The 15,082-nt window shown below is 41.0% G+C and overlaps 1 protein-coding gene across 1 annotated transcript in view; it reads right to left on the bottom strand.

Moving 5' to 3' along the window:
- The window catches only part of LOC309568083 (myosin-binding protein C, fast-type-like), a 184,826-nt gene that overhangs the window by 50,396 nt on the left and 119,348 nt on the right, over window positions 1–15,082 (bottom strand). Inside the window, exons 15-17 of the mRNA XM_082273656.1 lie at window positions 1,957–2,063; window positions 1,200–1,229; window positions 134–273 (exon numbers count right to left, since the gene is read on the bottom strand). Coding sequence (XP_082129782.1) covers window positions 134–273; window positions 1,200–1,229; window positions 1,957–2,063 — 277 coding nt within the window. The remainder of the gene's footprint in view (window positions 1–133; window positions 274–1,199; window positions 1,230–1,956; window positions 2,064–15,082) is intronic.

Here is a 15,082-nt window from a genome sequence, read left to right as displayed (position 1 = left end):
CTCAGAGCACCCTACCTTTTTCTTTTTTTTCAGAATGTGACTCATCCCACCAGCTTCTGTGTGCAAGTGAAATATAATGATTTGGTGGAGTGACCTTTTAAGTATACATTGGAAACCATTGCTGTTGACTTACCTTGTCTGCTTTGAACCATGCAACTGTTGGTGCGGGCTCTCCAGTGATTGGGACATCAAAGCGAAGTTTGTTTCCAGCCACAACAATGATAGTGTTGATATGTTCACCTCCAGAACAATCAAGATGGATCTTGGGGGGTTCTAAAGAAGTGAAATAATATCTTATTTTAAATGTAAAGATTTGTTCAGTACAGTGGTAAAAGTCAGGTCACTAGAAAATGCATTTATTTTGGTCAGTATGAGATAATGCATGTTACACATTGGCCTAATTAATTGTGCTATTTTGTAAGCATTTGAGTGCAATGTGTGCTGTTAAAGCGGAACTCTTGGCAAATGTAAATACACATTATAATGCAGCTCTGTTTTCATTATGACATAAGTTTTTCCAAATGCATCTAGTGTGAGTACCTAAATTTGAAATGGTATCAAGCTCTTTTATTCCCTTGTATAGTATCATTTAGCCAGGATGAAGAAGGGCTAGAAGACAATGTGGTGTGCTGCTTTTTAATTATTGGGGTATGTCTAACATTGTACTAAATGTAGTTTTCTAACAAATATAGATAATATCTGCAGGAAGCATATTCCTGTATTGTTTCAAAATATATTGCTAGTTTTTCAATGTTTACATTAATTTTAAAGACATTAATGAAAAAATAATTGTAATTTTCTTATATATATTTATATATCTACTATTGGTAAAATGATATAATAATATTTTTCCTTCTACTAAACAATAATTCAATCAATTAATAAAAGCAATGTGTAAGTCCTTTATTTAAAGTATCTGGGACATCTAATTGTAGTAACATGAAGGGAATCGCTGTTTCCGTATAGGAAATATATTTAATTCGTTTCAATGTTGGTGTTAGTTATTGGTGTCCTAAAGCCAAAGTGTTAACTAACAATGGTTTTCCAATGTTTTATAGGGCTGCAGACAAAGTCTGGAACTAGGATATACTGTAAGTAATATTAAAAGTCAAGCCACTAGATGCAGGAAAGCATAGTATTGCATATAGGGATTAAAGAAATTGCAGATGTCCACTTTTCGGATATGCTTTAAGTCTTACCTTGACGAGGAACATATTCAATTTTGATCTCTGTGAAAAAAGGAGAAAAATAAATATTTTAGTGAGAGTAGGACTATGTGTTATCACAATGACAATGCACAGAATGGTGTTTAGAGCGTGATATTTCTTTAGTATTAATGCATGGCAAAAATGTCCCTTCACAATGGTTCTTCACTTTCTAAGCTGCATCACAAGAACACCTTAGAGGCATCAACTTTGTGTCAGCTTCTGAACCACATTGAAAGCTGGTTTAATCTACATATACCGCATAACATGCACCGCATGTTAGCACATTATGGCAGACATACCCCTCCAGTGCTGCCCTGTTAAGGCTCCCGCTGCACACAGGGGAAGAAAGTAACAACGAAAGGAAGGAAGGAAGGAATAGATGATCCTGAATGTTCTCCACCCAGGAAATGAGGTGGCTTCTATCTCACATGTTGCATCTTCTAGTGCACATACTGAGAAGCTCAGAGTAAAATCAGTGAAATCAGAGTAATCAGTTTCAGAACAGAAGAGGAGCCTGTACAACTGTGCAAGACTGAAAGAAAGGCTGGAGTTCCTCTTTTAATATAGAAGGGGGTAATATAGAAGGGGGGGGGGGGCGGGGGTGTCCAGCATATGACAACTGGAGCAAAGGAAATGCATGCATATTAACCTTAGAGATTAATCATTTTTTTTAGATATATTTGCTAAACTACACTGTAAAATTTAATTAACAACTGGAATTGTTTGTGTGGGTAGCACAAGTACTAACCAAGGAAGTTGAGCTTGGCAGAGAGTGTCAAAGCAAATCCATCAGGGATAAATGTATAGTCAGCTTCATCTTCTGGTCGGACATCATCGATCACCAACTTGTGTATTCTGTAAAGTAATTGTAATATTCTCCTTATACCTTATCCTCATTTAGAGAAAATACAGTTCTCCACTTTAGTTTTCTTTACCCACTTTGGCCATTATGAAAATATCTAACAATCACAGGTAATATCTATACGTTTTCTGATGTATTATTGAAAATCCAGTGGCTTTTATGAGAGATTTAATAGTTGTAATAGAAGAGAAATTCTGCCCATCCATGTAATTATTTTATAATTCCTAAACAAGAAACAAAGTGCAGTGCTCAAAATATACAGTGTTCAAAAAACATTAAAAAAAGTCTGTCAAAAGTCCAAAAAATATGAAGATCTTCCAGATTGAGAAGAAAAAACAATCTTGGCCAGGCTTACTAAGATGGCCGCCATCCCAGGAAACAGAAACAGATAAGTCCCCTCCCAATGCATTTAGTGCGCAGGCACCTCATCAAGGTAAGCCTCCTACTACCTTCAGCACTGTTTAAGAATCTCTTAAACAGCCCGCTAATGAGCTGGAAATTGGACAAAAGAGGAAACAGGAAATTGTAAAATTGCTATTTTGTTGGAGACCAGGAATATCAATCCACATAGTCGCCATAGCCGACAACCATTAACAAAAGCCCAAACTTGGTTTTTACTACACTATATATAATATTTCTGGCTTTGTGCGGTGAGCTTTTTTCTAGCACCTTGAGTGTAACGTGATGTTTACATTATGAACTATGGAGACATGGTGAACCACTCAAGCGCAAGTGGGTCATGATATGCTATGTACCTCTTAGTGCATAAATGGTGGAGGAGTGATCAGATTAGTTCTTTCTCACGTGGTGGATATCCAGATAGTGTTTGTCACATATATATATATTCCATTATTTCTGGTGAGTGCATAGGGGAGGGGAATAGTAGCACTGTCTTTTCACTGCACATGGTGGATGTTTCTTACATTTTGTACACAAGGTTTGTGGCGTCACCTTGAGAGCCAGCTGCTGTGACCTTTAGGTGCTCACTTATTATTCTCTTTGGTGTTTATATATATTATAATTCCTTATTACCTTTGAGGCTCAAGTCTATGTGACTGAATCTGCTTATGCTTATCTTTTTCCTTTTGTGGTATTTTCTCTATATTCTTTTTCTCTTGTATTCTTCTTCCCCTCTCTGTATGTTTTTTTTTTTTTATACACTTCGTGGTTGTTATTGAGTATTACTAATCTGGACACATTTGGGTTGATTTACTAAAAACAGAGGGAAAATGTGCAGCGCTAAAAAAAAATCCAAATATATATGAATTTGACTTAAAATATCCCAAAGTCCATGATAGAGTTCATATAGATGGATTACATGTGGAAGATAAATCAAACTGGAGCGTATGTAATAGAAGTCCCCAGTGATCAGTCCCACAAATATATAGCCCTGTGTGGTGGAAGATAGCTGATATTGAAAACCACAAAAAGAGCCTTTACCAACAGAGATCCACAATAGCCTCAGGAAATCCACCATCACTGGGCGCAATCATAATCCAGGGAAATAGATCTGTATAAACTTGTGGGTATATTCCCTTTAGTGAAAACTGCATGCCAAAATAGCCAAGAGGATCCAGAGATATAGGCAGCTCAGATGACATAAAAATCCCCATGCAAATGTCAGACTTTCATTCCCCATTTCCCTCACTGACCTGTGCGATCCCCCTGAACTTAAAGCAATGTTCTCCAGCGATCACCCCTTGCTGACCTCCCTGCCTCTGGTCGCTTGTTGTTGTCTCTGAATGGTCCAACACAAAATGGTGAAGGCTCTTTTTGTGGTTTTTCCATATCAGCTATCTTCCACCACACAGGACTATATATTTGTATGACTGATCACTGATGACTGCTATTACATACGCTCCAGTTTGATTTTGATTTATCTTCTGCATGTAATCCATCTATATGAACTATATCATGGAATTTGGGTTATTTTAAGTCTAATTCATATATGTTTGGATTTTTTTTTTAGCGCTGCACATTTTCCCTCTCTCTTTGTTTATTAGTTGTGGTTTGACAAATTGTTGTGCTAGCAGTTATTTTAGTTCTGTAAATTTTATATGTTTTAATCAAGTGCAGCATATTATCCTATACATTGATTTACTAAAGGCAGATCAACTGTGCATTTTGCAAGTGCAGTTGCACTTGTTTTTCCCAGGGCATAGTGAAGGTGGTGAGGCTCTTTGAAGAATACCCAATCAGGTGCACATGTTTGGATAAGGGAAATCAGCAGAGCTTCACCGCATTTACTAAGCTCTGGGGAAAATGAGTGCAACTGCACTTGCAAAGTGCACAGTCTACTTGCCTTTAGTAAATCAACCTCATTGCCTGTGTTATGCATCTTCTATGTGGTTGTACTAGATTTGTAGTGTGTTGTTATATATGATTGCTATACTTCTCGTGTTTCCCCTGGCTTGTAAAATAGCTTGTAAAAAAAAATAAAGTAGCAATACCAGAGACCGTTAGATAACTAGTATTTTCAGATGGAGAGGTCAGAATTAGCAGCCTTTGTATTTATCCCACAGGTTTTCTTTAACCATGGTCCTTGTAAATTACTTTGTTTCTTTAGTGTTTGCTTCAATCTCATCCCTCCGACGCTCACCCACTCTGACAGGGTTCTTCTGCTTTTAATTTATAAAATATAACATTGCTTGGTTTTCAGATTAACTAAATCCTATGTCACATGAATTTTTACAAGTCTCAGAGCTAAAGGGGGCCTATTTGTCAAAACAAAGGTATTGCTGGAACACAAACAATCCAAAACAGTAGATTTACTTCTCTACACCACATTTTAAGGTGTTGGCTATCAATGGCAAAGAGCATTCTTCATTGACTATTGCACAGCATTGTTCTCTTTGGTTCTTACCTCCCTGTGCATACCTAGACAACAATTTTGACCCATTCCCACTAATACATGAAACTCAGATACTGTAGTTCCTGATGAGATGTGCCTTTCTTAACCACACTGTTTGTACTGTGCCAATGTGCCTTTACTTGGTGTTTATTTTTCCTTATTGTTAAACTTGGAAAAATCTATAAAATCTTTTTGTAAAAGAAAACGATAGATTTATTAGTTACATAACACCTGGAAGGGGACAATATTGGTTACACTGAAGTGGCATCAAACATTTAGACATAGAAATTCTCCAATAAGACAAGCCAAGAAAGTTGAATAAAACTGCCTCAAAGAACAATGGGTGATTTGCTACTCAAATAAGTCCAATATGGGCTATTGCACCAGTCCTGTTTCCATATTTGAAACACAAATCCAGGAATAACAGTCTTTTGATCTTTGCTAACAAACTATGTGGTGAAATATTAACAGCCTGAAGATCTGGTGAAACATTTGCTTGGAAGACTTGATAAAGGTTAAAAGGACTCAATTTAGCTGTTCAATATTTTATAAGACAGTTTTTCCTTTTGGAACATTATTGGAAATCATAAATATTAAAATATTTAAAATATGAAGACACTTTTCAATCTTTATATATATACACAAGATAAAATCACTCAATGCTGACAAGCATCATATTACCATACTTATGCTCTAGTGTGATTATGAAAATAGGAAAGTGTTATGTTCCACAATCTATATGACTCGGGAGTAAGATGGAAAAAAAACATTTGTGCAGGTTTGATACAGAGATCCTCAGAAAAGTCATAATTAGTCCATGAAATTGATCTCTGGATCAATCACCTCTCTATCACAAACATCACATGATTAAAATTTTAGGACACTTGAGATTAATATTACAAATCTTAATAAAACACCCCAGAGGAATATACAGTAACTATACACCTGATACGTAAAATTATATATGTAGATAAATTTAAGGATAAAACGAATAAATCTCCTATAAGATTGCATTAAATAAAATACAATTGTATTCCCAAAAGACCTAATATTAGAATTCCAAGTCTTAGATTGCCATCTGGTGGACTAGTTAACCCACTGACTGTGCAAACATTTAGAGCTGGTTCACACTACCACTACCAGAAAGTCGCCCCGTGACTTGAAGAGACTTGTTTAGAGACTTGGAAGAGACTTGGAAGAGACTTGGAAGAGACTTGGAAGAGACTTGTGCACTACTTTGAAGAGACAGGCGACTTTGTCTGTGGGGAATGCCTGGCTAATGTCTTTCTTCTTCCTGGAAAGTCTGATAACAAGTCGTGTCAATTAAGATAAGGAGGCAACTCCCATTGAAGTATATGGGACAGTCGGATCACAGGTCGCTTCAAAGTAGTACAGGACCCTTTTCTGAAGTCGGAGCAACTTCAGTAGTGCCAATTAAGACAGCACTGATTGATTAACATTGCTTTTGTTATGTCAAGCGACCTGGGGCAACACAAGTTGCCTCACAAGTCGCGCTAGTGTGAATGGGCTCTTAGTTAATCAGTAATATTACTCCCCAGTCAAAGGTGAGTAAATGTTTCAGACTACACCCTCTGAGCTTGTCCCTAGATGGAGTTTTTGGAAATTAAAAAGGGAAGCTCAGAAAGAAAGGGGATATCATCTTGACCATCATGCTGTCTTTGAATATCCATCTTGATCTCTTTAGCTTTATTCTCCTTAATTTACATCTTTGATCATCATCTCTCAGTCTGAGATGCTTAATTGAATCCCCTGAAGGTCCTATTAGGATGTGGCTTTTAATTCAATACCAATTACTTTCTGGGTTATGTATAATTGGATCATTACCTTAAAAGTTCCATTTAAGGTATTCCTTATTTGTGGGCTAGATTTTGACCAAATCTGTCATCTACAGTATCACAATTCCCTAGGTAATAGGTATCCAAATCCAAGCTGTTTCATCACAGCCGGTAGATAGGCTTGACTCCTTTATTCTGCTGCAGAGAAAGCAGACTATCTAATAAATGTGGAACTAGTTGTCTGCTATGTTAGTTAGAATATTGGTACTCTCTACCTTGGTTGCAATACCTACAAGTGGACAGTGCGTTTTTCAATTTATCCTATTGTCAGGCACACAATTTTAACTGTATAAGTCCTGGTTTAGATGTGGAATAGAAATTTAATTGTGTCTATGTCATACTATTAATCCTACTTCCATACATTATTGTTAATGACTTAACCATAAAATAAAATTTTATTTATTTTTTATTTTTCTGTAGTCCATACTTTCACACAATTTTATTGTGCTTAAAAATATCTGCATTAAGCATGAATTCAGGGAAAAACCAATTAGTTCAGCATTTAACAATTTATTTAAAATTGGAGGCACTATCATATATCAATCAAATAATCCATATCACTGACTTCATTAATTGTTTCAACTTCCTGACAATTCTTAGGCCCCATTAATACTGGTGATTTTAGGTCCAGTAGTGGATTCCTGTGGAAAGAATCATCTGCAGATTCTTGTGGTTGGATTCACAAGTGGTCCTGGACAGCTGCAGCTGCAAAGTTTGTACAAAGCAATGACAGGCTGACAGAATCCACTGTTGTCTGCCACTCCTTGCAGTTATCCACTCATCAACTGGTTTCCTGTGGCTAGGGACAGATGACTGGCCCTGAAAGTAATCATCTGTTTGTGTCCAGGGTCATCTGTCCCTAGCAGCAAGTATCCACTGGATGTGTAGATCAGAGATGTATAGTAACGAAGTAGAACTACTTAAGTACTGTACTTAAGTACCGAAATGCGGTATCTGTACTTTCCTAGAGTAGAATTTTTTTCTCCTACTTCTACTTTTACTTCACTACATTTTTTTGATGATTTCGATACTTCTACTCAAGTATTTTTTTTTTGTGCTGTATAGTTACTCGTTACTTTTAAAAAAATTACCACTGCCAGAACAGTAGATGGCAGGTTGCATAAAGCTCAAAAAAATGTGTATAATGTCATTTGTAAATCAGCGCATACGAAAATAAAGGCTGTGTATAATAAAAGCTGCTATACCAAATCTTTCCAATAAAAAGAAAATATGAAACAAACAAATAAATGATGCTACAGCGCTTAAAGTGCATCAAGAAACTACTAACAAACACAGGTTAATCATTTGAATAAATCATTTGAAATAATAAAAAACAATATGATGTTCAAACTTTTGACTTCTTTCTTTAATAACTACATAACACAGTACTTGTACTTCTACTTTCAGTACTTGAGTAGAAAATTTTTTTCAAAACTACTGGTACTTTTTACTTTTAGTACTTAAGTAGCAAATTTTTTGAAAAAACTACTTGCAATACTTAAGTAAAAAAAAATGTTGAATACTTTAGTACTTCTACTTAAGTAACTTTTTCTGCGAGCACTTCCACTTCTACTCAAGTCACTTTTTGATCGAGCACTTGTACTTTTACTCAAGTAGAAAATTAGAGTACTTTATACAAGTCTGGTGTAGATACAGTAGATATGCAGAGGACAGCTACAACTCTTGTCAGTCTATGATTGCTTGGATGTAGCCAAATATGTCCTTAAAGGTGATTTTCATGCAGATTTAAAAGGTACAAATATACGTACCTCTGTATTTATTATTACATTAGAGTGAGAGACCAGTAAGGGTGCAAAATCTTACTGGTTGGGCTACTGAAGCAGTGACTTCACAGGAAAAGGTAAGTGTGTCTAGAAAAATAAGGATCCTCAACAGCACACCAGATTGGATGTTGGTATTATTGTAACTCAATATCTCACATCATTCTGCCTAAAAAAAAAGATCCTATGGGGTCCTGAAACATCAGCATGTGATGATTCTTGTTGCTCTATGTGAATAAAGGACAAGATTATCACAATGGCAAGATGTGCTAGTGAAGATCCTTTTTTGCTATGATCGCATGGTGGCACCATCCATCAATTGACTACAGCACACTAAATGCACTCTGGGCAAGCCTGTAAGGAACGCAATGGATACAATATAATTTATTTGTCAGTGATCCTTTCACTGGTGAGTTGTCACAAATAGTGTTGAGCGAACACGGACTGTATTATTCGTGTTCGTACCGAATAATTGGATTTTTTGTACCCGAACACGGACACGGACACTTTACTGTATGTTCGGGTAAAAATCCGTGTTCGGTCGTTTTATTTCCGGGTTTTGCATGCTTTGGCGCTCTTTTCATGGCGGGCTTTCAACAGCCAATCAACAATCGTTTAACTGGTGTGCCTTAAGCCATCCCAGCCATGCCTGCAAATGTCTCAGTAGCTGTGATTGGCCGTCTGAAGCATGTGACCAAGTCTTTATAAGTTCGAGGCAGCCGCAGCGGCGTCATTATGCTGCTTAGATTCAGGGACAGAGCACACATCAACGTGCTGGCTGCTGATTAGGGAAAGATAGGCAGGAAAAAACCATTTGTGTCCGGATAGAATTGAGGGACAGGTCGGAGTGTTTAGGCAGGGCGAGTTGTAGGCATTTTAGGGATAGAGTCTGCTGAATTATAGGGTCAGTGTCTTCTACAAACTACAATCGATATTGCTGTGTGGGGGGTGGGGTCTGCACTCAATCCTGATCTACGATCTCTTCTCAATCCTGTTAGGGACAGAGTCTGCTGAATTTTAGGGAAACTGTGTTCTACAAACTACAATCGATATTGCTGTGTGGTGTGGGATTGGAGATAGGCAGGTGTCAGTGATCCACATCCATTTTTCTGTGTGTGAGCTGCAGTGAACACAATCTTTTTGGGCTGCAGTGAACACAATCTTTTTGGGCTGCAGTGAACACAATCTTTTTGGGCTGCAGTGAACACAATCTTTTTGGGCTGCAGTGAACACAATCTTTTTGGGCTGCAGTGAACACAATCTTTTTGGGGTGCAGTGAACAAAATCTTTTTGGGGTGCAGTGAACACAATCCTTTTTGGTGTGCAGTGAACACAATCTTTGTGGGGTGCAGTGAACAAAATCCTTTGTGGGGTGCAGTGAACACAATCTTTTTGGGGTGCAGTGAACAAAATCCTTTTTGGGGTGCAGTGAACAACATCCTTTTTGGGGTGCAGTGAACACAATCTTTTTGGGGTGCAGTGAACAAAATCCTTTGTGGGGTGCAGTGAACACAATCTTTTTGGGGTGCAGTGAACACAATCTTTTTGGGGTGGAGTGAACAACATCCTTTTTGGGGTGCAGTGAACAAAATCCTTTTTGGGGTGCAGTGAACAAAATCATTTTTGGGGTGCAGTGAACACAATCTTTTTGGGGTGCAGTGAACACAATCTTTGTGGGGTGCAGTGAACACAATCTTTTTGGGGTGGAGTGAACAACATCCTTTTTGGGGTGCAGTGAACAACATCCTTTTTGGGGTGCAGTGAACACAATCTTTTTGGGGTGCAGTGAACACAATCTTTGTGGGGTACAGTGAACAGAATCTTTGTGGGGTGCAGTGAACACAATCTTTGGGGGGTACAGTGAACACAATCTTTGTGAGGTGCAGTGAACACAATCTTTGTGGGGTGCAGTGAACACAATCATTGTGGGGTGCAGTGAACTCAATCTTTGTGGGGTACAGTGAACACAATCTCATACTTCTGAAGGTTTGAGGGTGCTGCCTGTTCCATACTCCCCCTACTCCTCATCTAGCCTTTTAGGGGTACAAACAATAGTAATTGGGGCCTAGTGTGGTTGTGTACGTGTGATATACATACACTTTTTTGGGATCATATTTTCTATTCCGCTATTTAATCAAAAACCTTTGGGGATCAGTTAAATTGGGGGATAGTCTGTGTTGGTACGTGTGAGAGAGATCCACCTTTCCAAGTTGTTGGGGTTCATCTCATACTTCTGAAGGTTTGAGGGTGCTGCCTGTTCCATACTCCCCCTACTCCTAGCCTTTTAGGGGTACAAACAATAGTAATTGGGGCCTAGTGTGGTTGTGTACGTGTGATATACATACACTTTTTTGGGATCATATTTTCTATTCCGCTATTTAATCAAAAACCTTTGGGGATCAGTTAAATTGGGGGATAGTCTGTGTTGGTACGTGTGAGAGAGATCCACCTTTCCAAGTTGTTGGGGTTCATCTCATACTTCTGAAGGTTTGAGGGTGCTGCCTGTTCCATACTCCCCCTACTCCTAGCCTTTTAGGGGTACAAACAATAGTAATTGGGGCCTAGTGTGGTTGTGTACGTGTGATATACATACACTTTTTTGGGATCATATTTTCTATTCCGCTATTTAATCAAAAACCTTTGGGGATCAGTTAAATTGGGGGATAGTCTGTGTTGGTACGTGTGAGAGAGATCCACCTTTCCAAGTTGTTGGGGTTCATCTCATACTTCTGAAGGTTTGAGGGTGCTGCCTGTTCCATACTCCCCCTACTCCTAGCCTTTTAGGGGTACAAACAATAGTAATTGGGGCCTAGTGTGGTTGTGTACGTGTGATATACATACACTTTTTTGGGATCATATTTTCTATTCCGCTATTTAATCAAAAACCTTTGGGGATCAGTTAAATTGGGGGATAGTCTGTGTTGGTACGTGTGAGAGAGATCCACCTTTCCAAGTTGTTGGGGTTCATCTCATACTTCTGAAGGTTTGAGGGTGCTGCCTGTTCCATACTCCCCCTACTCCTAGCCTTTTAGGGGTACAAACAATAGTAATTGGGGCCTAGTGTGGTTGTGTACGTGTGATATACATACACTTTTTTGGGATCATATTTTCTATTCCGCTATTTAATCAAAAACCTTTGGGGATCAGTTAAATTGGGGGATAGTCTGTGTTGGTACGTGTGAGAGAGATCCACCTTTCCAAGTTGTTGGGGTTCATCTCATACTTCTGAAGGTTTGAGGGTGCTGCCTGTTCCATACTCCCCCTACTCCTCATCTAGCCTTTTAGGGGTACAAACAATAGTAATTGGGGCCTAGTGTGGTTGTGTATGTGTGATATACATACACTTTTTTGGGATCATATTTTCTATTCCGCTATTTAATCAAAAACCTTTGGGGATCAGTTAAATTGGGGGATAGTCTGTGTTGGTACGTGTGAGAGAGATCCACCTTTCCAAGTTGTTGGGGTTCATCTCATACTTCTGAAGGTTTGAGGGTGCTGCCTGTTCCATACTCCCCCTACTCCTAGCCTTTTAGGGGTACAAACAATAGTAATTGGGGCCTAGTGTGGTTGTGTACGTGTGATATACATACACTTTTTTGGGATCATATTTTCTATTCCGCTATTTAATCAAAAACCTTTGGGGATCAGTTAAATTGGGGGATAGTCTGTGTTGGTACGTGTGAGAGAGATCCACCTTTCCAAGTTGTTGGGGTTCATCTCATACTTCTGAAGGTTTGAGGGTGCTGCCTGTTCCATACTCCCCCTACTCCTAGCCTTTTAGGGGTACAAACAATAGTAATTGGGGCCTAGTGTGGTTGTGTACGTGTGATATACATACACTTTTTTTGGATCATATTTTCTATTCCGCTATTCAATAAAAACCTTTGAGGATCAATTGAATTGCGGGATAGTCTGTGTCGGTACGTGTGAGAGAGATCCACCTTTCCAAGTTGTTGGGGTTCATCTCATACTTCTGAAGGTTTGAGGGTGCTGCCTGTTCCATACTCCCCCTACTCCTCATCTAGCCTTTTAGGGGTACAAACAATAGTAATTGGGGCCTAGTGTGGTTGTGTACGTGTGATATACATACACTTTTTTTGGATCATATTTTCTATTCCGCTATTCAATAAAAACCTTTCTAGGGCAAGATCTTAAATTACAGAAATATGAGGAGACCGTCAAATAAGGGCCGTGGCCTGGGTCGTGGTGCTGCTGGTAGAGCTCCTGTTGCAAGGAGAGGACATGGTCGATCTGTGCCAGCTACACGCACAAGTGAAACACCTTCCTCAAGTGTGAGTAGGCGACAGAACCTGCATCAGTATTTGGTAGGGCATCAAACGCCCCTAGAAGTGATGAGGCCAGAACAAGTTGAGGCGATAGTAGATTGGTTTGCTGCTGACAGTGCCTCCAGTTCCTTCACATTGTCTCCCACCCAGTCTACTGCAGAAAGGTCAGAGTTGGCACCTGCAGCCAATGTCCAACCGTCTTTCACCTCACCCCCTTGCAAATCAGGCCAGCAGTCTGAGCCCCAAGCCATACAGCAGTCTCTTATTCTTTTTGAGGACTCTGTCAGCAGGGTTTCCCAGGGCCATCCACCTAGCCCTGCCCCAGAAGTGGAAGAGATTGAGTGCAGCGATGCCCAACCACTTATTTCTCAAGATGAGTACATGCAAGGATCATCGCAGCACGTCTCCGATGATGACGAAACGCAGGTGCCAACTGCTGCGGCGTTCAGCATTGTGGAGACCGACAAGGAGGGCAGGGGTGAAGACTGGGTGGAAGATGATGTGGAGGACGATGAGGTCCTCGACCCCACATGGAATGAACGTCATGCAGGTGACCTGAGTAGTTTGGAGGAAGAGGCGGTGGTCGCACAGAGCCACCAGCACAGCAGAAGAGGGAGCAGGGTGCAGAAGCGGAGCGGCCGTGCCCTAGACACTACGCCCGCTACTGCCCAACGCAGCAAGGGAACGAGCGCACCAAAGTCAGCTCAAAGGAGTTCTCTAGCGTGGAAGTTCTTTAGAAAATGTGCTGATGACAGGACACGAGTGGTTTGCACCCTGTGCAATCAGAGCTTGAAGCGAGGCATGAACCTTCTCAACCTGAGCACAACCTGCATGATCAGGCATCTAAGTGCAAAGCACAAGCTGCAGTGGAGTACACACCTTCAAAACCAAGAAACGTCTCTGGCTCATCCTGCTTCCTCTTCTGCTGCAGTCTCGGCCGCTCCAGCCACATCTGTAGTGATACCGGCACCTGCCACCCCGCAAACAGACGATCTGTCAGCAACACCACCACCTGGGTCACCAACAACCATCTCCACAATGTCCCGTGGAAGCGTTCAGCTTTCCATCTCCCAAACACTTGAGAGGAAGAGGAAGTACCCCCCTACCCACCCGCGATCCCTGGCCCTGAATGCCAGCATTTCAAAATTATTGGCCTTTGAAATGCTGTCATTCCGTCTGGTGGAGACGCACAGTTTTAAAAACCTTATGTCGGTGGCTGTCCCACAGTACGTCGTGCCCAGCCGCCACTACTTTTCCAGGCAAGCCATCCCTTCCCTGCACAACCAAGTGGGGGAAAATATCAGGTGTGCACTGCGCAACGCCATCTGTGCCAAGGTCCACCTAACTACGGATACGTGGACCAGTAAGCACGGTCAGGGGCGTTATATCTCCCTAACGGCACACTGGGTAAATGCAGTGGCGGATGGGCCTGAGGCGGATAGCAATTTGGCGCATGTCCTTCCACCACCGAGGATTGCAGGGCGCTTCAGTTTGCCTCCTGTTCGTAACTCCTCCTACTCCGCTTCCTCATCCTCTACCGCCTCCTCATCCGGACAGCGTAACACCTTCACCACCAACTTCAGCACGGCCAGGGGTAAACGACAGCAGGCAGTTTTACAACTTGCCTGTTTGGGGGACAAACCACACACCGCGCAGGAGTTGTGGAGGAGCATGGAACAGCAGACAAATGAGTGGTTGCTGCCAGCGAGCCTCAAGCCCGGCCTGGTGGTGTGTGATAACGGGCGAAATCTCATAGCAGCTCTGGGCCTAGCCGGTTTGACGCACATCCCTTGCCTGGCGCATGTGCTGAATTTGGTGGTGCAGAGGTTCCTTAAAAACTACCCCGATATGTCAGAGCTGCTGCAGAAAGTGCGGGCCGTTTGTGCGCACTTTCGGCGTTCTCACCCTGCTGCTGCTCGCCTGGCAGCGCTGCAGCGTAACTTCGGCCTTCCCGCTCACCGCCTCATATGTGACGTGCCCACAAGGTGGAACTCCACCTTGCACATGCTGGAAAGACTGTGCGAGCAGCAGCAGGCCATAGTGGAGTTTCAGCTGCAGCACGCACGCGTGAGTCGCTCTGCGGAACAGCACCACTTCACCACCAATAACTGGGCCTCCATGCGAGACCTGTGTGCCTTGTTGCGCTGTTTTGAGTACTCCACCAACATGGCCAGTGGCAATGACGCCGTTCTCAGCTTAACTATCCCACTTCTATGCCTCCTTGAAAAAACAATTCGG

Source organism: Pelophylax lessonae (genome assembly GCF_965119305.1).
Source record: "Pelophylax lessonae genome assembly, chromosome: 12".
NCBI lineage: Eukaryota > Metazoa > Chordata > Amphibia > Anura > Ranidae > Pelophylax > Pelophylax lessonae.
This window is presented reverse-complemented; position numbering and strand designations above follow the sequence as displayed.